Source organism: Prinia subflava, chromosome 1 (assembly GCF_021018805.1).
Source record: "Prinia subflava isolate CZ2003 ecotype Zambia chromosome 1, Cam_Psub_1.2, whole genome shotgun sequence".
NCBI lineage: Eukaryota > Metazoa > Chordata > Aves > Passeriformes > Cisticolidae > Prinia > Prinia subflava.
Genome location: NC_086247.1, coordinates 152,653,695 through 152,681,042, shown reverse-complemented (window position 1 = coordinate 152,681,042; position 27,348 = coordinate 152,653,695). Strand labels below are relative to the sequence as shown.

Genomic DNA, 27,348 nt, shown 5'->3' with positions numbered 1-27,348 from the left:
ATTCCAGAGGCTCCAGAACCTTGCAGAGCTTCCTGTAAACCATTAACTGTTTTTGCCCAGCTCAATTTAGGAGCAGCTCCGGCAGTAACTCCGCTGTGCTGGGCTGTTGTCCCTGTTTTCCTGCTGGAAAACCTGTGCTGGTGTTATCCTTTGGAGCGGTTTGGGGGCCCCACCCCACAATTCCCGGTTGTAAAGCGCTTTAAGGTCCTTTTTGGAGGAAAAGCTTTTTTGGGCGTGGTGAGAGGTGGACGGGTCAGAACCAGGAGGAGGAGGAGGTGTATTTTAAAATCAGGATTTTGGGAAGAAGGAACTGACCTCTTGGGGTCCCCTCTGGAGCTCTGGTGCCGTGCCTGGATTTATGAATGGATTTATATCCTCTCAGATCCCAATAATCTGCACTAATTAAAGGCTGTGCTTTTATCCCTTTTGCAGGATGTTTTGATAGCAACACCAGCTGCTCTCTGTGCTTTTATAATCCAAATTACAGCGAGTGGAACTGGTGAGGTTTGAATGAGGACTGGCTTGGTTCCCTGCAGTTGAAAGGGAGTCAGTGGATCTCTGGATTACTGAGGATAAAATCTGGCTCAATCCCTGCTCCTGCTCTGATCCTTGGGATAAAGATGCTCCAGAACAGTTGCCCAGGTGGTCTGGGCTGGAAATGAAGTGCTCTGAGTGGGATGAAGATATGGATAAAGAAAAACCAGGAATTCTCTTGCACACGTGGACATGGAATATTTTAAAAATCTCACCATGGTCTAGTGGGAAGGGAAGGGAAGGGAAAAGGTTGGGAGGAGTGTGGTGGAGAGATGGGGTCTGCAGTCCCCTTTGGATTGGGTCTGTCACGGATTTGGGATTTGCTACCCAAGCAATCCCCCCAGACACCTTTTGGTGTCTGCCGAGAGCTCCGGGTGCTTTCAGAGCCCAAAGCCACATTTCATTCCCAGTGTTCCACATCTGGGGCTCAGATCAAGCTTCCCAAATCCCTCCACAGACACCACGTGGCTGTTCCGGCCCCCACCAGCTCTTTTCCAGGTCCTGCTGTTTTTTTAGGAGAAGACACCAGCAGACACGGAAGGGGAGCAAATCTGGGGCTCAGGGTTTGGGGTTGCCCTGCTCTATTGAGTCACCAGACAGAACATTCCCAAGGGATGAATTCCTGGATATGGGTGACACCTTTCATCCCTTCCATCCCATGCTGTCCGTGCCAGCAAGAATCCTGGAATCCCAGAATGGTTTGGGCTGGAAGGGACCTTAAATATCTTCCCATTCCAACACTGACACCTTCCACTGTCCCGGGTTGCTCCAAGCCCTGTCCAACCTGGCCTTGGACACTTCCAGGGATGGAAGATGGATTGAGAAATGGATAATGAGGGCTCAAAGTGGTATTTAGGGGTCTAATCCCCTTGGCAGGGATGGTGGGAAGGGACAGGACACAACGGAGTCAGGAGGGTCATTCTGGATCCCTGGGAAGAGCAGAAGCATGAGGAGATTGGAGGAATCAACCCGGGAGTTTTCCATGCCTTTCAACTGGTTCATCCTTCATGGACATTTGGATTTAGAGTGGAATTTCCCTCACGAAATCTTACTCGTCTGCAAATCAGCCATCTAGAGCTAAGCCAGTCACCTGCAGGGACAATGGGGACAGAAAATCCCGGACATTCTTCCAAGGGATTCCTGGAGATGGCCCCTCCTCCCATTTGCTACAAAGAGGGCCTGGAAAACTCCACTGGAGGGAAGGGCTCCAACATCCCACCCACCATCCCCTGGGAAGTTTTCCCTATGATATCCTAACACAGCCCAAATCACAGGTGCCACCACCGCCGGTGGCTCTTCCTGAACTGCTCCACCCCAATTTTCATCCTTCCGGAAAAATCCCCGAGGCTCTTCCGGTGCCGCTTAGGTAAAAACAGAGCCGCCTACCTGAAGTATCCCAGGATAAGGACAGCAACTGTGAGGGATCCCAGGGAGATGGAGTATCCAACAGTATAAATCAAATAGAGGCGATCAAAGACCTCCTGCAGCAGAAACGATGGAGAAAACAGCGTCAGGGCGGGAGCGCGGCCCTCCTGCACCACACAACCCTGGCAGCACGCACAGCCCAGGCCCTCCGGGAATCCCTTTGGGAAAGCGGGGTTTGGGGTCCCTGAGGCGGGGAGGAGGGATTTTCCCCAGGGATTCGTGACGGAGTTGGGTTCACCCCGTACTTGGAGGTTCCGCGGCGTTTTCATCCCAAAGGAACACAAAGCGCTTTACAAACTCGCGGCCAAATTCAGGGATTGCTTTGGAATTTTCACCTGGATAAAATGTCTGCTGAGCTGGGAATTTTGCATGGGAATAACGATGGAGTTGGGTTCATCCTGTACCTGGGGGTTCCGCAGCGTTTTCATCCCAAAGGAACACAAAGCGCTTTACAAACTCACGGCCAAATTCAGGGATTGCTTGGGAATTTTTATCTGGATAAAATGCCTGTTGAGCTGGGAATTTTGCATGGGAATAACAATGGAGTTGGGTTCACCCTGTGCACCCTGTACCTGGGAATTTCGTGGCATTTTCATCCCAAAGGAACCCAAAGCGCTTTACAGACTCTTGGCCCAATTCAGGGATCACTTGGGAATTTTCACCTGGATAAAATGCCTGCTGAGATGGGAATTTTGCAAGGGACTCATGATGGAGTGGGGTTCATCTCATGCCTGGGAATTTTGCAGAATTTTCATCCCAAAGGAACCCAAAGCGCTTTACAAACTCACGGCTAAATTCAGGGATAGGTTGGGAATTTTGACCTGGACAAAATGCCTGGAATTTTGCAAGGGAATAATGGTGCTGGGAATTTTGCAAGGGAATAACAATGGAGTTGGGTTCACCCTGTGCCTGGGAGTTCCACGGCATTTTCATCCCAAAGGAACCAAAAGTGCTTTACAAACTCCTGGCCAAATTCAGGGATCACTTGGGAATTTTGACGTGGACAAAACGCCTGCTGAGCTGGGAATTTTGCTGGAATTGCACGATTTAGCCATTGCTGGATGACTGATGTCCAACCTGGGGGAGTGTAACCCACACCAGAAAACACGGGAAGGAAATACTTTGGCTATGGGATATGAGGAAAGAAATAGTTTATTTTTCCCTTTTTTAAATCCCCAGCAGCCTCTGCCTGTGGTTATCCAATCCAGACACAACCTGAGCTTGCCAAAATCCCATTGGAAAAGGTCCTGCCACAGGACAGCTCCTAATAACTAATCCTTTAGGAAGTTTTAGGTTGCTATTTTCTAAAGCTGGCCTTGAAACCTTGAGGTTTCCATTAAAATCTGGGATATTTTCCTTGATCCTGCTGGGACTTGCAGCTGGACTCAGGGATTCTAGGGAAGGGTTAAAATGCCTGCCCCCATCCCAGCCCGTCCTGCCTTTCCCTGACTGATTTTAGCAATAAATCCCCCCCAAACCCAACCAATTCAGGATCTTTCTCCTCGTTCCCTCCTTTCCCTCCTGGCCCTGCCCACGGGGCTGCAGTAACGCCAGGAATGCTGGGCTCTGAATGACAGCTCTGATTGGGATTTGAGGCTTGGAACGCTGTCCTGGAATGCCAAACCTCAGCCCTATTACATCAGAATCCGCAGATTTGGGAATGTTTCTCTGCGGTTTGCACTGGAGGAGTGAGGCCCTTGCCAATATTAATTTACTGAGTGTGTCTGTGCGTATTTATGGGATATTTTTATAGATTTTTATAGATCTGTCTGTGCAGGCAGCAGGCCCTGAAAAGCCAAGAAGAGGCGATTTCAAAGCTTTCAGGGGAAAAATATCCTGGCGTGATTTTTCCTGCTGCCAAGCTGGAATCCTCTTGGAGCTGGAAAAGTTTTGCCTCCATAGTAAAAAATTAAAAATAAAAATAAAGACAAAAATAAAAATAATAATCTCACTCCAAGGTTGGAATTCTCAATAATCCAAGAGTTGTGAGGCCTTAAAAAAACATCCCTGAGCCCCATTCAGAAATTCCACTGGGAAGATCCACGTTCCTATGGGTGGGAATGGCCTTGGGAAGAGCCTCTGGATTGGCAGGAGGGTTTTGGAAGGTTGAGTGCTCTGCTGGACCACAGGGCCTCTCTTTGAAAGGAGGCTGAGTACCGAGTGCCAGGTCACGGAAAACCTCTCCTGGAGTCCTCCATGGAGAAGGAGGAGCCTCAAATCCCACCTGGAGTCACTCTGGGAAGCCCTTGGGAAATGCGATTTCTTGGATGGGGTGCTCAGATCCTTGGGAAAAGCCTTTGGAGCAAAACACGGAGGTTCTCCACTTCTGCTTCTCGCTCACTTGGAGCTCAGGACTGGGAGTTCCCAGGAGCTTTTCCTCCCTGGATTTACCCACGAGGAAAAAAAAAATCTCCAAAGGAATTCCAAGTCTCCCAAGGGAGGTCTCAGCTCCATGGAAACCACAGTGAAGAACCAGGAAAGATCCTCCAGGTGGGAAAATACTGAATCCTCTGCCAGCTGCAAGGACGATCTCCATGGTCTGAGGAGCGTCCTTGGGGAGCTGAGAGGGATGGGAAGTTAAACAATTCCCAGAAAACCTCAAAGGCTGTGATGGGCAGGCCATGGATACTTGGAACTCCACCGCTCCAGGACATTCCCACCTGAAGTGTCCTGGAAGTCCATCCTGAGGAGAGACCGACCATCCCTGGCCATCCACTGCTGGAAGAGGCCAAACTCTGAGATCCTGGTTCATAGAGTGTGATAGCTAAACCAACGTAATTTGATTTAATTATCATTTAATTAAAGTGCTCAGGGCTTTGAGCAACCTGGGCTGGCAGAAGTGTCCCTGCCCATGGCACAGAGTTGGAACTGCCTGGGCTTTAGGGCCTCTTCCAACCCCAATCAATTCAGGATTCCACGATTCCATAAATCAGATTCCTGCAGGAAGCCTCCACTCTTTCAACTGTTGCCAGGTGTGCAAAAAAGAAAAGGAAAACCAGGCAGAGCAGGAATTTTCTGGTGGCAAATCCTGTCCTGAGTTTCATGGAGCTGTGCCCTGAATCCCAATTTTTCCTTTCAGCCTATTTATTCCTCTTTAGCAAGGCACCAGCAGCACTCGGGCTGTGAAGCTGGGAAGGATCCAGAGTTTTTTGAGGAATGGGGAGGCTGTGAAGGGTGGGATCAGCAGCACAGGGGGATGGAAGCATGAAGAAAGGATTTTCCAGATGGAATTTCTGCAAAATTTCTCCCAGCTGCTGATTCAGATGTTGTTAAGGACACGTCTGGATTTGGGGGTTTGCTGCTTTGAGTGATAAATGAAGCCAGAAAATCTCTGTCCTTGCTTTTCTTGTCTTTTTTTCTTTTTCTTTTTTTTTACAGGAAAATGGGACTAAATAAAAAACTAAATGGCATATTCACAAAAGGCACAGAACAGGCACTGATTTCCAAAGCCTTGGGGAAAACTTTGAGTGTGGATGAGCCTGTTCCTGCAGGACTCTGTTCCCCTCATCCACAGACATTCCAGGCTCTTAAATCCTCCCAAATCTGGAGAGTGGCTGGGATCAGCTCTCACAAAAGACCCCCAGTTTAGCCTCAGACACCCCAATTTACTCCCAGACACCCCAATTTAGACATGCACGCCCATAAAAACCATCTTTAAGTTCCTTTCCAACCCAAACCATTCCAGGATTCTCGGATTCTATTTCCAGGAACGCACCAGACCAAATCCATGGGCATGGGATGAGGATGGCACCTCGGGATTAATTGAAATTATGAATAAAACAGCTCTCGGATAAATTTTTTTAATCCCTCCACAGATTTCAGAAACCTCTGCCTGTGCCCTGCTGCAAATGCCCGACGCTCTGCTGGCACCCCTTTGTGGAATTCGGGACGGAACAATCCAAACCCATTCCTGTGCCGTCACTTGGAGGCTCCACGATGTTGTTTGGTTTTCCCAGGGCCCCAGAGAGCTCCAGGATTGCTGCTTGGAACAATGGAGTTCAGATAAAGCAGCCCTGGGGCACTCCAGGCCCTTCCCATTGTGTTTGGGACAGGGATGGATTCTCCAGGCCCCTCCGAATTCCTGGGAAGCCGTAAAACCCTGGCGCTACCAACAAGGAGGAGGAGATGAAGGCAGGGTTGAGGTTGGATCTTAGGATGGCCCATCCTGCTGGAGGTTCCCAAGATGAGCCAACCTCCAAAGCTGCTGGCTCCGACTGCTCTTCCCCGGGATTTTGGAAGATGGAGATTCCATTCCTCCTTCAGCTCATCCTTGGGAAGAGGAGCTGTGACTCCTCTTTCCTGGGATTTTGGGGGATGGTGATCCCATTCACCCTCAGCTCATCCTTGGGAAGATGAGTTCTGACTCCCTTTTTCTGGGATTTTGGGAGAGGAGATCCCATTCCTCCTTCAGCTCATCCTTGGGAAGATGAGCTCTGACTCCACTTTCCCTGGGATTTTGGGAGATGGAGATCCCATTCACCCTCAGCTCATCCTTGGGAAGATGAGGTCCAGCTCCCCTTCCCTGGGATTTTGGGAGATGGAGATCCCATTCCTCCCTCAGCTCATGCTTGGGAAGATCAGCTCTGACTGCTCTTCCCTGGGATTTCAGGAGATGGAGATCCCATTCCTCCTCCAGCTCATCCTTGGGAAGATGAACTCCGACTCCCCTGGGATTTTGGGAGATGGAGATCCCATTCACCCCTAGCTCCTCCTTGGGAAGAGGATGGGTTTCAGCTGCTGTAAAAATACCTGTGTTTGGCATCCCTGTTCTTTTGGGGCAGATGGGAATGAGGGAAATTCCTGTTTTTTGGCCCAAACATGCCATTGCTGCCACCAACAGTGGAAAAAGTGATCAGAAAAATGATCCTGCTGCTATGGCCTGTGGAAGATAAGGGATCCAGGGTCAGCGGTTCTGTGGAATTCGGGGAGAAATGGGCTAAAAATCTGCCTGAGGCTCATAATTTGTCATCCATGCTGCATTTTATCCAAAGATGGAGGAGCTCCAGGGATACAGGTCACCCTCACTCCTGGTTTTAAGGGAATTTAGGGAACAAAGGAGAAGGGCCAGGCCAAAAGTCTTTTCAGCTCTGCTCCCTGTCGCCTTCATAGCTGGGAAGAGGTGCTTAGGGAAAAGTGTGGGAACAGAACAAAGGCACAATAAATATGATTTGGAGCTGCTGGAGAGATCCAGAGGAGGCCCTGGAGATGCCTGGAGCCAGGCTGGGAGAGCTGGGAATGTTCCCCTGGAGAGGAGAAGGCTCCAGGGAGAGCTCAGAGCCCCTGCCAGGACCTGAAGGGGCTCCAGGAGAGCTGCAGAGGGACTGGGGACAAGGGCTGGAGGGACAGGACACAGGGAATTGGGTTAAAATGGAGAGAGAGTCGATTTAGAAGGGATATTGGGAAGGAATTCCTGGCCTGGGATGGAGAGGAGGGATGGGAATGGAATTCCCAGAGCAGCTGTGGCTGCCCCTGGATCTCTTGAAGTGTCCAAGGCCAGGCTGGATGGGGGATTGGAGGAACCTGGGATGGTGGAAGATGCCCCTGCCATGAGGGATAAGACCCTCCAGTGTCACCTCTGCCATGGCAGGGACACTTCCCACCATCCCAGGCTGCTCCAAGCCCTGTCCAACCTGGCCTTGGACACTTCCAGCTGATTGTTCACTCCCTCTTTAATGTCACCTGGCAGGAGTTTGAGGACAACACTTCCCTGGATTGCCTCATCCTCCCTGCCTGAAGGAGGAATCAGCCTCCGGGGCTGTCCCTTCCCATCCTCCAGAGGTAATTTTCCCTGAGGAAGCAGCCCAGGGGCATTTGCAGTTACGAGCTGTTAATTCTCCGGGCTCTGATGGCTTTAGCACACTTTGCTCTCTGCAGAGAGCGGTTTCCGAGCTGCTCCGTGTGCAATAATCCCCATTTATTTCGGGGCAGGACACCAGCTTGCTCTGGGGCCCTCTGTTCGCCGCCTTGGCCAACCTTAAAATTATCCCAGCACGGCTAAAATGGGAAAAGTCCCCACCTAAACAAACTTCCCTGGCTGGAGATGTGTGGTGTTTATTTAGGCGTGGATATCTCCAGCTATCTATAGATTCAGGCCTCTTTCCAGAGATAGCCAGCAAATCCATATATTTATAGCCACAGACAGTTGGGGTGGGTTTTTTATTTTTTTTTTTTCCCTTCTAAAAGCCCCGTTTCTTAAAATTCCCTCTGGTTGCATCTGCTCAGAGTCAGCCACGAGCTCCTGGCAAAACGCTGGGTAAATGCAGCTGTTGGTGGTGACGCAAAGATGCTGCTCCCCAGGGAGGGAAATGAGAATAGAAAACCACCCCTCGCCCAAGACAACGGCTCTGTGTGGCCAAATTCCCCCCTTCTGACATCTCTGGACATATTTACTCCACGAAAAAGAGATATCAAAGGAAGGTTTATTAATCCCAGGGCTGCAGAGCCACACTGAAGTGGGACAAGCGGCCTTCCCTGCTCTCAGTGAGCAAAGGCATCACACACTGAGGGAAAAAGTGCATTTTTTTCTCTCTCTTTTATTTCCAGAGTGGTTTTCATAGCCCAGGGCCCAAGAGACCTGCAGTGGATGCACAGATAGTGCTTTATTTGTCACCAGAACTCAGCCACTTCTGTGATAAAATCAAGGAACTCCGTGACAAGGCACAGAATCACTGAGGACAGGGCAGGATTGAGGAAAGGCCTCTTGAAAATACCAAGATAATAATAATAAAAAATACTAATATTGAAATTAATAAATAGATGTTGCTGAAAATCTACTCCACAAAAAAGAGATATCAAAGGAAGGTTTATAAATCCCAGGGCTGCAGAGCCACATGGAAGTGGGACAAGCGGCCTTGCCTGCTCTCCATGAGCAAAGGCATCACACACTGAGGGAAAAAGTGCATTTTTTTCTCTCTCTTTTATTTCCAGAGTGGTTTTCGTAGCCCAAGGCCCAAGAGACCTGCAGTGGATGCACTTTATTTGTCACAAGAATTCAGTAATTCAGCCTTCTCTGATAAAAGCAGGGAACTCCATGACAAAGCACAGAATTGCTGAGGGCAGGGCTGAGGAAAAGACCTCTTGCAAATACCAAGATGATAATAATAATAATAAAAATGAAAATTAATAAATAGATGTTGTTTAAACATCTATTCCGTGAAAAAGAGATATCAAAGGAAGGTTTATTAATCCCAGGACTGCAGAGCCACATCGAAGTGGGACAAGAGGCCTTCCCTGCTCTCCATGAGCAAAGGCATCACACACTGAGGGAAAAAGTGCATTTTTTTTCTCTCTCTTTTATTTCCAGAGTGGTTTTCATAGCTCAGGGCCCAAGAGACCTGCAGTGGATGCACAGATAGTGCTTTATTCGTCACCAGAACTCAGCCACTTCTGTGATAAAATCAGAGAACACCGTGGCAAGGCACAGAATCACTGAGGGCAGGGCAGGATTGAGGAAAGGCCTCTTGCAAATACCAAGATAATAATAATAAAAAATACTAATATTGAAATTAATAAATAGATGTTGCTGAAAATCTACTCCACAAAAAAGAGATATCAAAGGAAGGTTTATAAATCCCAGGGCTGCAGAGCCACATTGAAGTGGGACAAGCGGCCTTGCCTGCTCTCTGTGAGCAAAGGCATCACACACTGAGGGAAAAAGTGCATTTTTTTCTCTCTCTTTTATTTCCAGAGTGGTTTTCATAGCCCAGGGCCCAAGAGACCTGCACTGGATGCACTTTATTTGTCACAAGAATTCAGTAATTCAGCCTTCTCTGATAAAATCAGGGAACTCCATGACAAAGCGCAGAATTGCTGAGGGCAGGGCTGAGGAAAAGACCTCTTGCAAATACCAAGATGATAATAATAATAATAATAAAAATGAAAATTAATAAATAGATGTTGTTTAAACATCTATTCCGTGAAAAAGAGATATCAAAGGAAGGTTTACTAATCCCAGGACTGCAGAGCCACATCGAAGTGGGACAAGAGGCCTTCCCTGCTCTCCGTGAGCAAAGGCATCACACACTGAGGGAAAATGCAATTTTTTCTCTCTCTTTTATTTCCAGAGTGGTTTTCATAGCTCAGGGCCCAAGTAATCTGCAGTGGATGCACAGATAGTGCTTTATTTGTCACCAGAACTCAGCCACTTCTGTGATAAAATCAAGGAACTCTGTGACAAGGCACAGAATCACTGAGGGCAGGGCAGGATTGAGGAAAAGCCTCTTGAAAATACCAAGATAATAATAATAAAAAATACTAATATTGAAATTAATAAATAGATGTTGCTGAAAATCTACTCCACAAAAAAGAGATATCAAAGGAAGGTTTATAAATCCCAGGGCTGCAGAGCCACACTGAAGTGGGACAAGCGGCCTTGCCTGCTCTCTGTGAGCAAAGGCATCACACACTGAGGGAAAAAGTGCATTTTTTTCTCTCTCTTTTATTTCCAGAGTGGTTTTCATAGCCCAGGGCCCAAGAGACCTGCACTGGATGCACTTTATTTGTCACAAGAATTCAGTAATTCAGCCTTCTCTGATAAAAGCAGGGAACTCCATGACAAAGCACAGAATTGCTGAGGGCAGGGCTGAGGAAAAGACCTCTTGCAAATACCAAGATGATAATAATAATAATAAAAATGAAAATTAATAAATAGATGTTGTTTAAACATCTATTCCGTGAAAAAGAGATATCAAAGGAAGGTTTATTAATCCCAGGACTGCAGAGCCACATCGAAGTGGGACAAGAGGCCTTCCCTGCTCTCCGTGAGCAAAGGCATCACACACTGAGGGAAAAAGTGCATTTTTCCCACCTCTTTTTTATTTCCAGAGTGGTTTTCATAGCCCAGGGCCCAAGAAATCTGCAGTGGTTGCACAGATAGTGCTTAATTTGTCACAAAAATTCAGCTACTTCTGTGATAAAATCAAGGAACTCCTTGATGAGGCACAGAATCACTGAGGGCAGGGCAGGGCTGAGGAAAAGACCCTTTGCAAATATAAATTTAATCATGATATTAATAATAAAAAATTAACAAATAGATGCCATTAAAAACCATTTGTTGATCAAGATACAATTTCAAAGCTGGCAGAAATATCAATTTTTTCTGTGTTCTTTGCCCTGGGTAAGCACCACTTAAGTAAGACCAGCCTGGTCATTTAACCTGGACAGTGATGATGGTTTAAATTGTCTTAATATTCAATATTATTCCATTCACCTTTTTAGCTATGACAGAAAATCCCTGGCAAAAGATGCCTCAGCTCTGGATAATGAGGATGAGGCGGAGAATAAATTTAGAAGAATATTTTGGGGTTCTGTTGTTACCCAGAGCTCGTGGGACTAAACAAATCCAGGATTTACCACTGGGAGCTGTGAGCAAGTAATTGGTGTTTAGAATGTCACAGTCTGTGAGGGGCGGGTGGGAAATTTGTCTTTATTTCAGTTCAAACTGAGCTCTTCTTCCAATAGTTTGTCAATAAATCCATGTGTGCATGGACCAAGGTGCTCGATGCCTCCAGCACCTGCTCCAGGACCTTCCCAAGAAACTCTGGGGCTGAAAGAGTTCTTGGACTGGGAAAAGTCCCACCAAACTGGCTCTGGGAGGGAACATCACCCAGCCCTGCAGCACCCAGTGCACACAAGCTTCTGCTCCTCGTCCACATGAGAGAAAACTCTCAGCAGCTCCAAGAACTCATTTCCTCCTTTTACCTCATTTCCTTATTTCCCTAAATCACTTCATTTGTGAGTTGCTTCACTCTTAAGGAGAAAAAAAGCAACCAAAAACTCCCAAGCCCACCAAAAAAAAACAAACCAAAAAACAAAAAACACAACCCAACAAAAAGCCCAACTCTGTGGTTAGATTTAAAATTAAGAACATTGTCCCGCAGGGCCTGTGGATCATCCTCACGGAAGCGTGGTCAGATCCTTATCTCCAGCTGTCTGGGACAATCCTCCCTGCTGCTGATCAGTCCCTAATGCCATGCCCCGTGTCCAAGGAGACTCTTCCAAGAACCACCGGAAAACCGGAGGATTCGGGTCAGTTCTTTGGGAATGTGGGTGGGAACGTCATTCTCTGTGGGACAAGGAGGTCACACCCTCCCAAGTGACACCAGGGACAGCTTTGCTGCCACCTTAGCACGGAATTCCTTCCAGATCTGCAGCATTGCAGAGCCCCAGGCTGGCTCATGAGGAGGTAGGAAATTTCTGGCAGCTGCTATTTTATTGTTATCTGAATTTTTGGGAATTTATGGCTCACAGACTTTTTTCCCCCAGGAGCACACCAGGCCCTCTCCGTGTGCTTTGAAACCCTTTCCCAATGATGTTTCCAAACTGTGGCTACCCCAGAATTAATTCCAGATCATGGAATGCCAGTCAGGTTTGGGTGGGGAGGGATTTTAAGGAGCATCCCATTCCATCCCATTCCATGGGCAGGGACACCTTCCACTATCCCAGGCTGCTCCAAGCCTCAATGTCCAACCTCACCTTGGACAATTCCAGGAATCCAGGGGCAGCCACAGCTGCTCTGGGCAGCCTGGGCCAGGGTGTGCTGGTTTTGTATGGAAGTGATTTTTTAAAGAAAGTTATATCAAAACCAATCAGTAACTGAGTTTGGATATTGACATCTGGTGTAACCATAATTCCTATGTTATCTGTAAGAAGGAAAAGAAAACTTGAGGGAGAAAAGGAGTGCTTTGAAGGTTTTATTCTAATTCCTACTGATTTTTTTCCTCTCTTGTTATTTTATTAATAAACCTGTCTTTATACCCTTTTAAATTTTAAACCCACTTTACTTCCCTCCTAATCCTGTCTCACAACAAAAAATAAGTAAATAATTCTAATAGACACTCAAACCACTACACATCATTCAGGAAACAGAAATAAATTAAAACCACTACACAGGGCCTGCCCGCTGTTCCAGCCAGGAATTCCTTCCCAATATCCCATTTAAATCTCCTTCTTTCACTTCAAAGCCATTCCCTGTGTCCTGTCCCTGCAGCCCTTGTCCCCAGTCCCTCTGCAGCTCTCCTGGAGCCCCTTCAGGCCCTGGCAGGGGCTCTGAGCTCTCCCTGGAGCCTTCTCCTCTCCAGACTGGACACTCCCAGCTCTCCCAACCACTTGCTCCTTGTTTGATTCCACATGAGTTGGGACATCCCCTCCCACAGACAACCACAGAAGCATTGGAATTTTTTGATAACAACCTGGCAGCAAAAGGATTTCCTGCTTTGGCAGAGGGAGCCTCAACGCCATGGAACAACCTCCAACCACTTCTGAGGGTCCCCAAGACCGCTCCAATTTTCCCCAAGATCCCTTCAGGAACGGGATCACGGCAGCTGCAGGAAACTTTTCTGCCTTTGAGGACAATTTTCCAATCAAACCGTTGCCCATCAAAGCGCGACGTGGCTTTGGCAAGCTCAGGAAGGGTTTCCAAGGGGAGGAAGATGAGCTGGAGCTCATCCGGGGTTTTAAATGAGACAGAGGTCCGTGGGTTAACCCGGCATGAGGCCAGAAATTCCTGCTCCGTGCAGGAGAGGGAATGCCTAAGTTACATGGCACCCCCAAACCCAAGCTGATGGTTCCGTATTAGGAAAAAAGTTTCAGTTTTGCTGATTCACTTAAAAGGAAGATGAACCAGAAACTTCTATGCTCTTCTTACTGTGATTGGCTCAGTGCCAGGACAAAGACACGAGTTGGTCTCTTTGAGCTGTTCCTCCAGAAATGTAACAATTTTCTATTGGGCAGCCTGCCCAAAAACCCTCTGAGGTCATTGAGTACAAAAAGGAGAGCGCGGAGATTCTCGGCGCATTGTCGGCGCGTCTTAGCAGGTGAAAGGGACCTCCCTGCACTGTGCACGGCGTTTGCTCTTTCCTTTTGTACAGTTTGTTATTTTCTCCTTAATTAAATTAAATTAAATTAATTCTCCTTAATTAAAACCTTTTTGCTTATTCAAAACACATCCCATCAAGCCGTCTCGCTAATTATTATTTTTAAGCCATTTCTGGGAGGTTGTCGGACACCCTCATGTGGAAGCCTGGGAATTACCTGGGACAGATGAAAGCCCAGCCCAGGTTCCCTACACGGAAGGAATAAAGACTTTGGGAGGTGGAACATCAGGAAAATGCCAATAGAGTGAGCCCTGTCGGTTCAAGACCTCAGACTTATGAGGTCAAGCCCCAGCCCTGTAACCAAGTTTGGACACCTTCCCCCAGGTAAAACCGTGAAAAATGCCAGGCTAACCATGGCCCTGGTCTTTGGATGCTGCATTAAATCCTCTCTCTGAGCTGTCCATCGTACCCGCTTCATTCACCAGCCACGTGCAGCTCAGCCAAACCGGGACTGGGGTGGCGGGGATCCCCCGCCTCGCGATACCCTCAGAGAGTGTTGAACCCTCGTGGGGCTAATCCCCATGCAGAATTCCGGCATGCCTACCCTTTCCCTCGTCTCGTTGGTGAGGAACTTGGCGCACTCGCTGTAGTTGGCCCACGTGCGGTTGTTGCCGGGCACCAGCTCCCAGCTCCCGTTCAGGTCACACCGGCGGTAAGCGTGGCCTGCGGAGAGAGAACGTGGGAGACGGGTTTGTAGGAAATTCCCAAAGCCTGACAGGGGGCTCACGCAGTCTCGTGGATCCGCGTGCAAACTCAGATAAGCTGTGCTGACTAACGTGTTGATTGTTGGAGCAGCAATATTAGTGATGGCGCCTTGCGGTTCACCGTGTACGGCAAATGACGAACAAAGCCAGCAAAGAAGGTTTTTCTGCTCAAGAGAAAGGGGGGGATGTGGAAAATGGATTTGTAGGGAATTCCCAAAGCTTGACAGGGGGCTCACGCAGTCTTGTGGATCCGCGTGCAAACTCTGAGATAAGGTGTGCTGACTAACGTGTTGATTGTTGGAGCAGCAATATTAGAGATAGCGCCTTACGGTTCACTGTGTATGGCAAATGACGAACAAGGCCATCAAAAAAGGTTTTTCTGTTCAAGAGAAAGGGGGAGATGTGGAAAATGGATTTGTAGGGAATTCTCAGTCTCGTGCATCCGTGTGCAAACTCAAATAAAGTGTGCTGACTAACGTTTTGATTGTTGGAGCAGCAATATTAGAGATAGTGCCTTGCGGTTCACTGTGTATGGCAAATGACGAACAAGGCCATCAAAAAAGGTTTTTCTGTTCAAGAGAAAGGGGGGGATGTGGAAAATGGATTTGTAGAAGATTCTCAAAGCCCGACAGAAGGCTCACGCAGTCTCGTGCATCTGTGTGCAAACTTTAAAATAAAGTGTGCTGACTTAGAAAGGCCGTGGAGTAGGACAGACATTGTTGAGAGAGAAACTGAACTAGAACAAGTTTCAAAGGATGACTTTGCAAATAGACCAGATAGTTTGGAGAAATAAAACTGTGAAAGATGTATTGTAGCAAAACCCACATGGGGTATTTTAATCGATGATTGGCTCAGAAGCATGAGCAGCATGGTGTGGCAAAGGCTGGTAGGCCAAAAACCACTTATAATGTGTTGTAATTGGGAAATAGTTTGGCTTCTGATGGTGGTGGCATGAATTGTAACATCTGCACCATCTCACCCTTCTCATGAGACTGAAAATAGAATAAAATCTTTTAAAATGCATCTCAGGAACCCTGTCTCTAAGTAAAAAAAGGGGTTTTTCCAGCAAGAGAGGAGACTCGGGATCAGCAGGGAAATGGGAGAAAATCCATTCCAATCTGGAGCCCATCCATGCTGGGGGTCCCTCCTGCCTGCTTGGAAGCTTGGCTGCAAAAACCAACTTCCATCTTCATGTCAATTGATCAATTTTATCAATTTCTTAACTGAGAACCCTCACAGAGCCTTTAATAAGTTGTCCTTAGTTGAAGCTCAGATGCTGGGTCTGCAAATCAAGGACAGAAGACTTGAAAAACCACAAACCCCACAATTATCCTCAGAATTCCTTGTATTTCTCCCAATGGAAAAAAAAAAGTGATTTGTGCTATTTTGCTCTTTGTTTGCAGGTTCAGGTCACATCAAGGGATGTTTTTTTCCCCCTGCCCTCCTCATGGGGATGCAGAAGGAAGGGAATGCAAGGTTTCATCCTTGGATTCGGCTGGCAGAGGAAAACATCCGTGTGCAGATGTCCCTGTGGGAATTGTGGCATCACGTGTGTGTCAAAATCCCCTCACAGGAAACAGGGATTAATCCCACAGATCCTGGGGCTACAGAGGGAGAGTAGGGAGCCTAAGGAAAGATGGAAAGGGATTTTTACAGGGAATGGTGGGACAGGACACAGGGAATGGCTTCCACTGCCAGAGGACAGGGCTGGATGGGAGATTGGGAAGGGATTCCTGGCTGGGAGGGTGGGGAGGGACTGGGATGGAATTTCCAGAGCAGCTGTGGCTGCCCCTGGATCCCTGGAAGTGTCCAAGGCCAGGTTGGAGCAGCCTGGGACAGTGGGAGGTGTCCCTGCCCATCCAGGGGAGGAATGGGATGATCTTTATGGTCCTTTCCATCCCAAACTATTTCCGGATTCTCTGATTCCATCATCTAAGGATCTCCGTTGGACTCCCACACTCCCTGACTTATCCAGCGGATATCAGTGAAATGAGACATCCAAGCCACGTTGGGATATCGAGAAAAAAAGGGAAGGATTGCACTAAGGGAGGTCGGGGTTGGAGACTGGGAAAATTCCTTCCTCAAAAGGGCTCTCCTGGCACAGCTGCCCAGGGCAGGGGTGGAGCCCCCATTGCTGGAGGGATTTAAAAACCCTGCGGATGTGGCACTTGGGGACACGGTCAGGGGTGGCCTTGGCAGTGCTGGGGGATTGATGGACTGATCCTGGAGGGCTTCTCCACCCTAAATAATCCTCTGACTCCTTGTTCCTCCTGGTTCTTGAGGTGAACAGTGAGAAATCACCAGGGGGGTGAATCCCAGCTCTCGGTCCCTCTTGGAATGCTCAGGACATACTGTGAGCAACTGGGACCCCTGGGAATATCCTTCCTTGCCTTCTGGAAGCCCCAGCAGTGCTCTGCTCCCCGCAGAGAGTCTGAATTCCCTCCTTTTCCCCTCCTTTCGCCCTCCTTGGGTGCTTGGAACACTCACCGAGCAGCCAAATGTGCTCTGGTCACTTCTAAAAACACCCTCAGACTTCCCGGCACCGCCAGCGAGCCAAAAAATGTGGAGGGGAAGGGAGACGAGGAGGGATTCCCAAATTCTGCTCCCAGACACCCACCAGGGCTCTGCACACTGAATTAACAAAGCCCCGAGGCGGGGAATAAAAGCTAGAAGAATATTTTGGGGTTCTGTTGCCACCCAGAGCTCGTGGGACCAAACAAATCCAGGTTTGGAAATCTCCAGGATTTACAACAGGGAGCTGTGAGCAGGTAATTGGTGTTTAGAGTGTTTGTGAGGGGCAGGAGGAAAATTTGTCATTATTTCAGTTCAAACTGAGCTCTTCTCCCAATAATTTAGGTAAAAAACACATTTTAAATGTAAATAAATGTAAAAATTATTTAAATAAATGTGATCCAAATATTCATTTAAACAAATGTAAAAAATAATACAATGCTTTTCTTCCAATAATTCCAATAATCTTTATCAATGTTCCTTAATAAACAATGGCTGCTTCTTTCCTTTCCTATCTTGCTTGGAAGGGAGGCACCATGTGAGAGGAAGAAAAAAGGGATGCTGATGGGAATTTTGGAATTCCTGGCTGCCAGGGATGTCCTCTGTGCATCCCCCAAACTCTGCTGGTACTGACAGGGAGGGATTCCCACATTCTGCTCCCAGACACCCCGCAGGGCTCTGCACACTGAATTAACAAAGCTCCGAGGAAGAATATTTTGGGGTTCTATTGCTACACAGAGCTCGTGGGACCAAACAAATCCAGGTTTGGAAATCTCCAGGATTTACAACCTGTTGTGAGCAGGTAATTGGTGTTTAGGATGTCTGTGAGGGGCAGGCAGGAAATCTGTTGTTATTTCAGTTCAAACTGAGCTCTTCTCCCAATAATTTAGGTAAAAATACATTTTAAATATAAATAAATGTAAAAACTATTTAAATAAATGTGATCCAAATATTCATTTAAACAAATGTAAAAAATAATACAATGCTTTTCTTCCAATAATTCCAATAATCTTTATCAATGTCCCTTGATAAACAACGGCCGCTTGTTTCCTTTCCTCTCCTGCTTGGAAGGGAGGCACCGTGTGAGAGGAAGAAAAAAGGGATGCTGACGGGAATTTTGGAATTCCTGGCTGCCAGGAATTCCACTGGGGCGCCCGCACCCACCTTTGTGGTTGAAGTCGTAGATGTACTCGGGGCACGGCATGGCCACCACCTTGCCGGGCACGCCCTCGGGCCAGCACACGATGCCATCCCACTCGGGCAGGCAGAAGCCATCTGCGGAGAGAGCGGGGACACAGAGGGGTCACTGCGCCTGCGGAGCGGACGCGGCGCCCTGATCTCACGCCTGGGATGATTTGGTTTGTGAAATTCCTTTCCCAGGAGATTTGCTGTGCACAAAAAGAGATGTTTTGTTAATTATATCTATGAAATTTATTCCTTTTAGAGGAGGGACTTCTTGGTGTCCCTCTGGCTTGACCAGTGTGGTTGAAGAGGTGTTGACATTGCCCATCCAACCATACTGGTCTCTGCAAATAGTATAAAATAAATCACAATTTGAACAAACCGCTTTTTTTACTGTCCTGCTGAGAATTCACGGAATCAGTGCAGTTCATTTCATGTCAGGGACAGCGACAGGGACACCCCATGCCCACCCCCAGGCCAGAGAGGGCTCTCCGTGAGGAATCCAACTTCATCCCATTGGAGAAACCCGTCCTAGGAATCGCTGCCGATCCCGTCTTGGCGTGCGGCTCTGGAAGGTGCGGATTATTGCGAGTGTTATTCTGCAAGGACAAACTGTGTCCAGCTCTGGGATCCCCAGGATCAGAGAGATGTGGAGCTGCTGGAGGGATCCAGAGGAGGCAACTCTAGAGAAGTTTCTCCAAGGGCTGGAGCCCCTCTGCTCTGGAGCCAGGCTGAGAGAGCTGGGAATGTTCCCCTGGAGAGGAGAAGGCTCCAGGGAGAGCTCAGAGCCCCTGCCAGGGCCTGAAGGGGCTCCAGGAGAGCTGCAGAGGGACTGGGGACGAGGGATGGAGGGACAGGACACAGGGAATGGCTCCCACTGCCAGAGGGCAGGGCTGGGTGGGAGATTGGGAAGGGATTCCTGGCTGGGAGGGTGGGGAGGGGCTGGGCTGGGATTCCCAGAGCAGCTGTGGCTGCCCCTGGATCCCTGGCAGTGCCCAAGGCCAGGCTGGAGCAGCCTGGGACAATGGGAGGTGTCCCTGTCCATGGCAGAGGTGGGAATGGGATGATATTCCCAGATCCAGGATCTGCTCTTGCCCTTGCTGAATTCCAGAAGTTTCCTCCCTGCCCATCTCCCCAGCCTGTCCAGGTCCCTCCAAAGGGCTCCACAATCCCCCAGGACATCGCTGGCTCCCAGCTCTGTGTCCTCAGGGAACTCCTCTGCTTTGGGCTGGATAACTGCACCCAGCCACGAAATTCCAGCCGCGGCGGAATATTGAGCATGAAACGCTAAAAGTGTCGGATCTGCCCCGAATCTGCTCCCTGAGCTGTCCTCAGCCAGGAGTTCATTAAGTGTCGGACACAGGAGTTACCTGGGAATCAAAAGGAACAGGAACTGCCTGCTCTGATCCTCAAAAAACTCCTCTGGGAACTAAATCCACACAGGGCCAAGATCTCTGCGTGCTCCGCGGATATCAAAGCTTCCGACCACCCAGGAATCCATCCTTCCTCACCAGCGTGATTTCCCAGGATTAAAGGAAAACCAGGATGTCTTCAAAACCCTTTGGCTGCTCCAGGGCGGGAGCCAACACAGATCGATTCCCTCTGGTGGTTTGCAGGACATGAAAAACCCTGGAAATGTCCTCGTTTAGCAGCTGATTTCTTATCTCTAATTTATCGAGGATGAAAAGGGCCAGACAAACCACAGCCTTTCCTCTAAAGCATCGGCTGGGAGTGAGGCTCAGGAGCTGAAATCCCGCAACATCCGCGTGATGAGAAAGAGGGAAATAATTTATTGCATTTTCTCTGCCCGAAGCCCCGCTAGGAGAAGGAAAGTACATTTCCTATTCATGAAAACTGGGAAAAATCCTTCCCTCCGGCTCGTTATTTGCAGGATAACTTACACTGGGAAAAAAAGAGTTTATTTATTTCTCAGTCCTCTGGAAGGTACAAAAGACAAAGGAAAAAAGAGAAAACAAACTAAAAAACCAGCACAGGGCCCCACAAAATTTGGCTCAGGACAAAATGTTGATGTCCTTGAGGTCTTTTCTGCAGACAAGAAAGTAAATAAAGATTTAATGGAGCCCTCAAAGTGCTCTTGCTTAAAATAAAATCAGCTCTTATGACAAAATAAATCAATTTGAGTAAACATTAAAAGAAACACAGCGGAGAAACAACTCAGAGAGAAAAACATTCCTCCAAAAGTGCTCTGAAATGAGAGGGAAAATCGCCCACTTTCCCAAAATCTTCACAAATTGCAAAGGGCAATTTCCCTTTTAGGAGGTTTCATTTTCCATCCCACCGAAATACGTGGCCAGAAAAGAAGAACGTGCTGAATTTTGTGGTGGGTGCATCCTCCTCGTGCTGGAAACATTGAAAACTGATAACAAACCTCACAATTGTTGATTTTTGGGTACTTGGAGCCCCCCAAAATCCTCCCCAAAAGCTGAAGGGAACAGGGGTGGGGCACTTTGGGAACGCTGCTTTAAGCAGGGACAATTTGGGGAGCCAAGAGTTGCCCTAGAAATATTTAAAAGATGATTTTTTGCATTTAAAAATTTCCCCCTCTGCATGGAAATGATTCCTTAAATGATTTAATCTTGGAATTGAGTGATTAAAGCCATTAGGATCCAGCGGGAATCAAAATTCGGGAAGTGTCCAAGCTTCCCAACAAAAGCATCCATCGCTGTCAGGAAGACCTGCATCGCCCCAGGGAAATCTCTTCCTCCTCCTCTCCATCATCTCTGGTCTCTCTCTCCCCATTCCTTGCTTGGAAAAGCCATTCCAGGAAAATTTGGAGCAGGGACAAAACATTTCAGTGATTGTTTCCTTCCTGGAATTCCCTGGTGCTGGATGAGGAGTTAAAGGGCAGGGCAGGTGGATATTTGGGAGCTGCCCCCTGGACACCGCCCTAAAATTCAGGATAACACAGCTGTTTCCTGAAAATCCTGGGAGCCATGGGGGAAAGAGAGAGGCTTTGGGTGGGGAACAGGGATTGCAGGTTGGGAAAATGGTGAGGAACATCCACAGGTCAAGCTCCTGGAATGATGTGAGGAGTTCCTACATGGACTGAAGCTCTTGGAAAACCTCTTTCCGATGGAAATACGGACTGATATCAGGAGCAGCCGCGCTTTCGGGATTGTTGGATCCGCATTCCCGGGGTTTAACACTGCCAGAAGCTGTTTGTGCCCTCTGTGTCCTGGGGAGGAGCCTCCCCATCCTCCTCTCCCATCCCGAATCCCTCCAACCCTCCCATCTAAGGAGATCTCCCGGGAGCACGGGGGGGGAGGGGTTTAAACCACAGGAGGCTTCATTCCCGCTAATTACGAGGAAGAAATTATTTATAATGAGGGTGGTGGAACACTGGAACAGCTTTTCCAGGGAATTTGTGGATGCCCCTGGATCCCTGGAAATGTCCAAGACCAGGCTGGACAGAGCTTGGAGCAGCCTGGAGTAGCAGGAGCTGTCCCTGCCCGTGGCAGGGGTGGAATGGGATGAGCTTTAAAGCCCCTCCCAATCCCAAATCATTCCATGAATCCCCGATAAAGCAAAGGAAGGGAAAATCCCGTATTTCCCATTGTGCTGGAATCCAAACCAGCCATTCCCTTTTGTTTGTTTGCCCGAAGAGCTCCTCCAAACATTTTTTTCCCCTGAATTTATAAAAACATTCGGAGTATCAACAGCTTGGCTTCTCCCTTTGTTTTCCTTTTCTCCCGGTCATTTCTCCGAGGAGATCCAGGCTGAATTCCAAGAAGAAAGCAGAAAACTGGGGAAGTTTGGCCTGTTCATAACAAGTCAGTCCCTCCTGAGACACTGGCAACAATAATCCAAAGCACAGAGAATTCCAAAGGATCCAGCTGGAAGAGTTTATTGGAAAACTCTTGGAATTTTGGTGAAAATGAGTTTGAGGGTTCCACCATGCTGTTTGGATCAATCCAGGCAGTTCAGGACATGGAAACAGGAAAGTCAAGCATTTCTTTCCTTGGAAGAAACAGTAGGATTCATGGATGACGGAAGTCCAAAGGAATTCATAAACTATTAAGAAAACAAGGAAATCTCACCCATATCCCAAATCCCAAAGTGTTTTGGGTGTGCATCCATCATCCAGGCAATGCTGGAGGGACGATCCAGTTTATCCCTCAGGGATTTGCCAGTGGATGAAGCTCCTCCGAATCCAGGGCTGTCTCTCTCACAGCTGGGGACAGGGAAGGTAGGAATGGCTCTGGAATTCCTCGTGATTCCAGGACATCGCCGACCACTTCTGTGCTGGGGAAATGAATCCTGAAGGAAACATGGGATCCCTCCAGGATCCCCTGGCTCCTGTCCACCAGGACATCTCTTGGATCTCCCCTCCCCCACTGAAGCGCATGGAAGTTGGAGTCATTCCAAGATGGGAACGAGCAATTTCAGCTCCTTCAAGTCCTTCATGGTCCATAATTCCATGACTCCGAACTCCCTCCCGCTCCAGAAGAACGGTCTGGTCTGTGACTCCGTCCTCAAAGCTCTCCTGGTCCATAATGCCATACCAAAAGTCTCCTGCTCCACAATTCCATCCTGGAAGCTCTCCTGGTCCAGAATTCCATCCTAAAAAGTCTCCTGGTCCATAAGTCCATCCTAGAAGTTATCCTGGTCCACAATTCCATCCTAGAAGATACCCTGGTCCATAATTCCATCCTGAAAAGCCTCCTGGTCCATGCTGACCCCCCCAGCTGGTGTCCACTGGGGCAGGGACAGCTTTTCCAAGCCAAAACTGTGCTGGGAATATGTTTACAAGGAATGGTTTGGGATATTTTTTTGTAGAATTTGGGCCACACCTGCAAGGACTGAGAACAGAAACTGGGAGAAGGTGGGAAGAGCTGGAGAAATTATGGATTTATGGAGGGGTGGGGGGTTTGGGGCTTGGGATGCCTCTGTCTCCCTTAATTTCTGCGGCGCCCGAGGCTTCTCCCGACCCCTGGGAGCTCCTGGGATGGTGCTGGACCCTCTGGAGAGGAAACCAGGAGCAGATTTTGGGGTTCCTCAGGCCCAGCGAGAGCCTGGAGCCAGGTCTAGGTCCTTTAGGGACAGTGCAGCCAAACTGGGATGCACAACCCGGGTAAACAGAGCCGGGCTCCCAACTAAAAATAACACCTTTCCTGGGAAAATAGGTTTATTTATTAAAAAAACAACCCGGTTTGGAGCTGCAGCACCTCAGCCTCAGAGAAAGGGTTGGCCACGGCCTCTGCTAATGACAGGGTTGTGCAAAAATCCCTCTTCTTTCCCCACAGAATGTCCCATCTCCCTTTCCAAACCCGGCAAAGACAAGCTTTTAATTCACGGATTAAAAATAAAGCCAGGTCTGATGGCTCGGGGCTGGGAGTTTCACTTCATCCCCTTCCAGGTTTAACTTTGGGGTGGCATCGGCTGCCCACCAGGGCCGGGGTGGAATATTTGTGTCGGGAGAAGAGAAATTTTCGGGTTTCCTGTTCTTTCCCGAAGGCTTTCATCTGGAGGCTAAATTTAAGGGGGAAAAAAAAAAAAAAAAAACGGGAGGGGAAAAAAAAAAGAGAAAAGGAGGAAACCAAATGCTTGTGGGGGAAGGGCTTTGGGGTTTTTTGGTTTCGTATTTTGGGTCTGCAGCCCTCAGTGCCTCAGCCAAAGGTGGGGATGACGCACGAATCCTGACGGGGCTCTCTGGAAGCTCCCGCAGCAGCTCAGCCCCGGCTCCCCGCGGCACAGATCCGTGTGGGAGCCACATGGATCAGGAGCCAGCGCCCAGGGACACCCGGGAGGGGCTGGAGGATCCCTGTGAGCCATCCAGGGGGACAGCAGAGACCTCATCCTCCCCTAAAACACAATCTTGAACTTTCTAGGGGGAAAAAAAGGGAATTTGGAGTTTTTACTGGCTGAAGAGAGTTTGAAATTTCAGAGGTTTTTAACGTTTTTGTTCACTAGGATGTTTTTCTTTGGAAAATGTTTCTTGCCCAGCCAGGACATGCTCCCACTTCCTGCAATGGGGTCAAAGACTCTTTTCCTGCGACCCCTGCGGTGAGGAGTTTCCCAGGAGAGATCCCCCTCCAGTCCTCAAGTCGTTGCCTGGGGTCAGGAATTTTAAGTGGGAACTTTCTCCTTCCCCAAACATCCGACAGACACCGCTGGGCTGCCGGCAGGGCTGGCCCCGGGCTGGAGCCGCTCCAGGATGATCCCAGAGGGATCCTGGCTCTCCAGGCAGATCCCTCCCAGCAGAGCTGGATGTGGATCTTTTCCCTCGCCACAGACGGGTCCCTAAGAAAGGCTGGAGAAATCCCATCCTTGGATAACCGTGGGATGTGTTTTCCTGAGGATCCTCCCAGAACTGCTGCCTCTTTGTGTCCTTTTCCTTTGGAATGACAAACCCAGCATGGATCTGACCACGGATCCACATCCAGGGTTTATCGTGCTCCAAAACAACCCCACTTTTCCTCATGAATTTTTCCTTCTAAATCCCATCTACAAACAGGAGCTGGAGCATCAGAATTGTTGCCCTTCCCGGATTTTCCTTTGGGATCTGCAGTGAGGGAAGAGGTGATGGGATGAGATGCTCCCTGTGGATGAAGAGGGCACAGGTCTGGATGTCCCTGATCCCAAAACAGACACCACATCCCAAATTCTGGATCATCCAAGGAGGAAAGCGCTGGACCCAACCACTTTCCCTGTGTTCAAGGGCATCTGAAATCCCAAAATCTGCGGATGGCAGCTCCTCTGGAAAGCGGGAAGAACTTTTCCAAGCTGGAACACTCTCTGTTGGGATCACAGACTCCTTAAACCATCTCAGGGGCAGTCTGGCAAATCCCTGCCTTGTTTGGGAACTTCTAAAGGGAATTTCTGGGGTGCTAAATCCAAAAAACCAAACCAAACCAAAACAAAACAAAAACAAAAACACCAAAGCAAAACAAACCCATTCCTTGCTTAAGGTTCAGTGGGAATTCGTCCTGCCTTTGGATTAGAGCAGATTAATTGGCTCTAATTCTCCTCTGCTCATGAGTGAGGTCTCCAAAGCCTGGAAATTCAGATGATTCCTCCTCTTGGACTATTTCCGACTGGATTCGCTGTACAGGATGAAGCTCTGCTTTTTCCAGAGGCAGGATTTGTGTCCGTGGGATTAAACCACCGCACGCTGGAAGTTTTTCTGTTCCAGTACCAAACCCACGTCTCCAAATCCCTGGGATCCACTCCCTTTGCTCTGCCCTTGGGAAGGAGCCCCCAAATCCGGCTGCCAATCCCATCCCCATCCCTGCCCACAGTGGAGGGGGATTGATCCCAAAAAAGCCTCAGAAAAGCTGGAAAAAGGAGCAGGACCAGGTGGGCAGCGAGACACCAGCAGGAAATGCCTTGGCACCCGCGCTCATTAACGAGGTGTTAATTGGGCGCGGGGCTGAGGGGACAAAGGAGCGGCAGAGGATGTGGCTTGAGGTTTCCTGATGGAAAACAGGAGGCTCGGGATCAAAGGGAAGCTGGGATTTTATGGCCCCCAGGTGGGCAGGTGGCAGAGATGGATTTGGGGGCCTTTCCCCTGGGTCTCCCGGTTTTCCCAGAGGGAAGAGAGGTGCGGGAACATCGCGGCTTTCTCGGGAAATCGAGGGGAGTGGGAGCAGACACCCACCCCGGGGACTGAAGGGTCCCCCAGCCAGCCGGGAATTCACACTCGGGAATGAGAGGAAAGAAATCAGCGGGGGGTGAGGACTTTGCTCCCCACATGAAGGAATTCTCTCCTTCCTCCTTGGCCCCACAGCTGGGAGTGATTTTCCAGCCCAAAATAGAAAGGAAGAGGAAGGAAGAGGCTCAGCTGAGCTTGGGCCCTTCTGAGGAGAGAGAAGTGAGGAAGGAGGTCTTGGAGTGATGTTTTGTTTTCCCTATCACTGGTGGCGAAGGTTTTTTGGGATTTGGAATAGTGGCTCTCCTCTGGAATAAGTCCAGAGAAGGTCCTGGAGCTGCTCCAGGGCTGGAGCCCCTCTGCTCTGGGAAAACTGGGAATGTTCCCCTGGAGAGGAGAAGGCTCCAGGGAGAGCTCAGAGCCCCTGCCAGGGCCTGAAGGGGCTCCAGGAGAGCTGCAGAGGGACTGGGGACAAGGGCTGGAGGGACAGGACACAGGGAATGGCTCCCAGTGCCAGAGGGCAGGGCTGGGTGGGAGATTGGGAAGGGATTCCTGGCTGGGAGGGTGGGGAGGGGCTGGGCTGGGATTCCCAGAGCAGCTGTGGCTGTCCCTGGATCCCTGGCAGTGCCCAAGGCCAGGCTGGAGCAGCCTGGGGCAGTGGGAGGTGTCCCAGCCCATTCCAGAGGAGTGGAACTGGATCTTTAAGGTACCTCCCAACCCCAACCATTCTGGAATTCTCTGATCCCAGCAGAGCTGGTGGTTGGTGCTCTCTCCTGTGCATTGGGAATAACAATCAGGGCTGTAATTCCACAACTTCTGCATCCTCCTGCACCCTCAACATTGGGAATTCTAGAGTGGGACAAGTCTGCGACAGCTTTGCTTTCTGAAACCTCCCCATGGGCTATCCCGAAAATCCAACCCAGTGGGATGCTCCCACTGCCTCCTTCCCTGCCTGCTCTGCATGTGGGGCTGAGGGGATGTTGGAACCCCGGGCACTGAGAATTCCAGGCTTTCTGTGACCCCCAGGCAAGACCTGCACTGACCTGAGGCCGTGGAAAAGGCTCCCAAAATGGAGTGACAGCGCTGGGATTGTGGGTGTGGAGTTTGGGTAGCAGTGTGTGACATCACAGGGTGGAAACTCAGAGTTTGAGGGTTTAGGATACAGGGATGGATATAAAGCAAGGTGGAGGGTTCAGGGCAGAGGCCAGTCCTGCTTTTTCACCTTCTCCTCCACGGCTCTGGGTGGGGTTTTGTGATTGGGTAGAAAAATCCGCATTGCGGGCCAGGGGTGGTTGGGTATTGGGTTAAAATAAAAATAATTCAGGTGTCATTTCTTAATTGGACAGTTTGTGCTTAAAAGGCCTTGGAGAGAGAGAGAGACAGAGCCATTTTCACTCTGTTAGCCAGAGCTCACAGCTTGTGAGACTTTGACATAGATAAGGATTGATAAACATCTGAATCCAAACCCAAAAACTTCGACTCTGAGCATTTAATCCTGGCTCTGACAGAG

The 27,348-nt window shown here is 49.0% G+C and overlaps 1 protein-coding gene across 1 annotated transcript in view; it reads right to left on the bottom strand.

Annotated features, from left to right (window-relative positions):
• PTH1R (parathyroid hormone 1 receptor) overlaps nt 1-27,348 on the bottom strand; it is an 81,871-nt gene that overhangs the window by 21,529 nt on the left and 32,994 nt on the right. The window contains exons 3-5 of the mRNA XM_063417507.1: nt 18,212-18,322; nt 14,377-14,495; nt 1,921-2,015 (exon numbers count right to left, since the gene is read on the bottom strand). Of these exons, the coding sequence (XP_063273577.1) occupies nt 1,921-2,015; nt 14,377-14,495; nt 18,212-18,322 (325 nt within the window). The remainder of the gene's footprint in view (nt 1-1,920; nt 2,016-14,376; nt 14,496-18,211; nt 18,323-27,348) is intronic.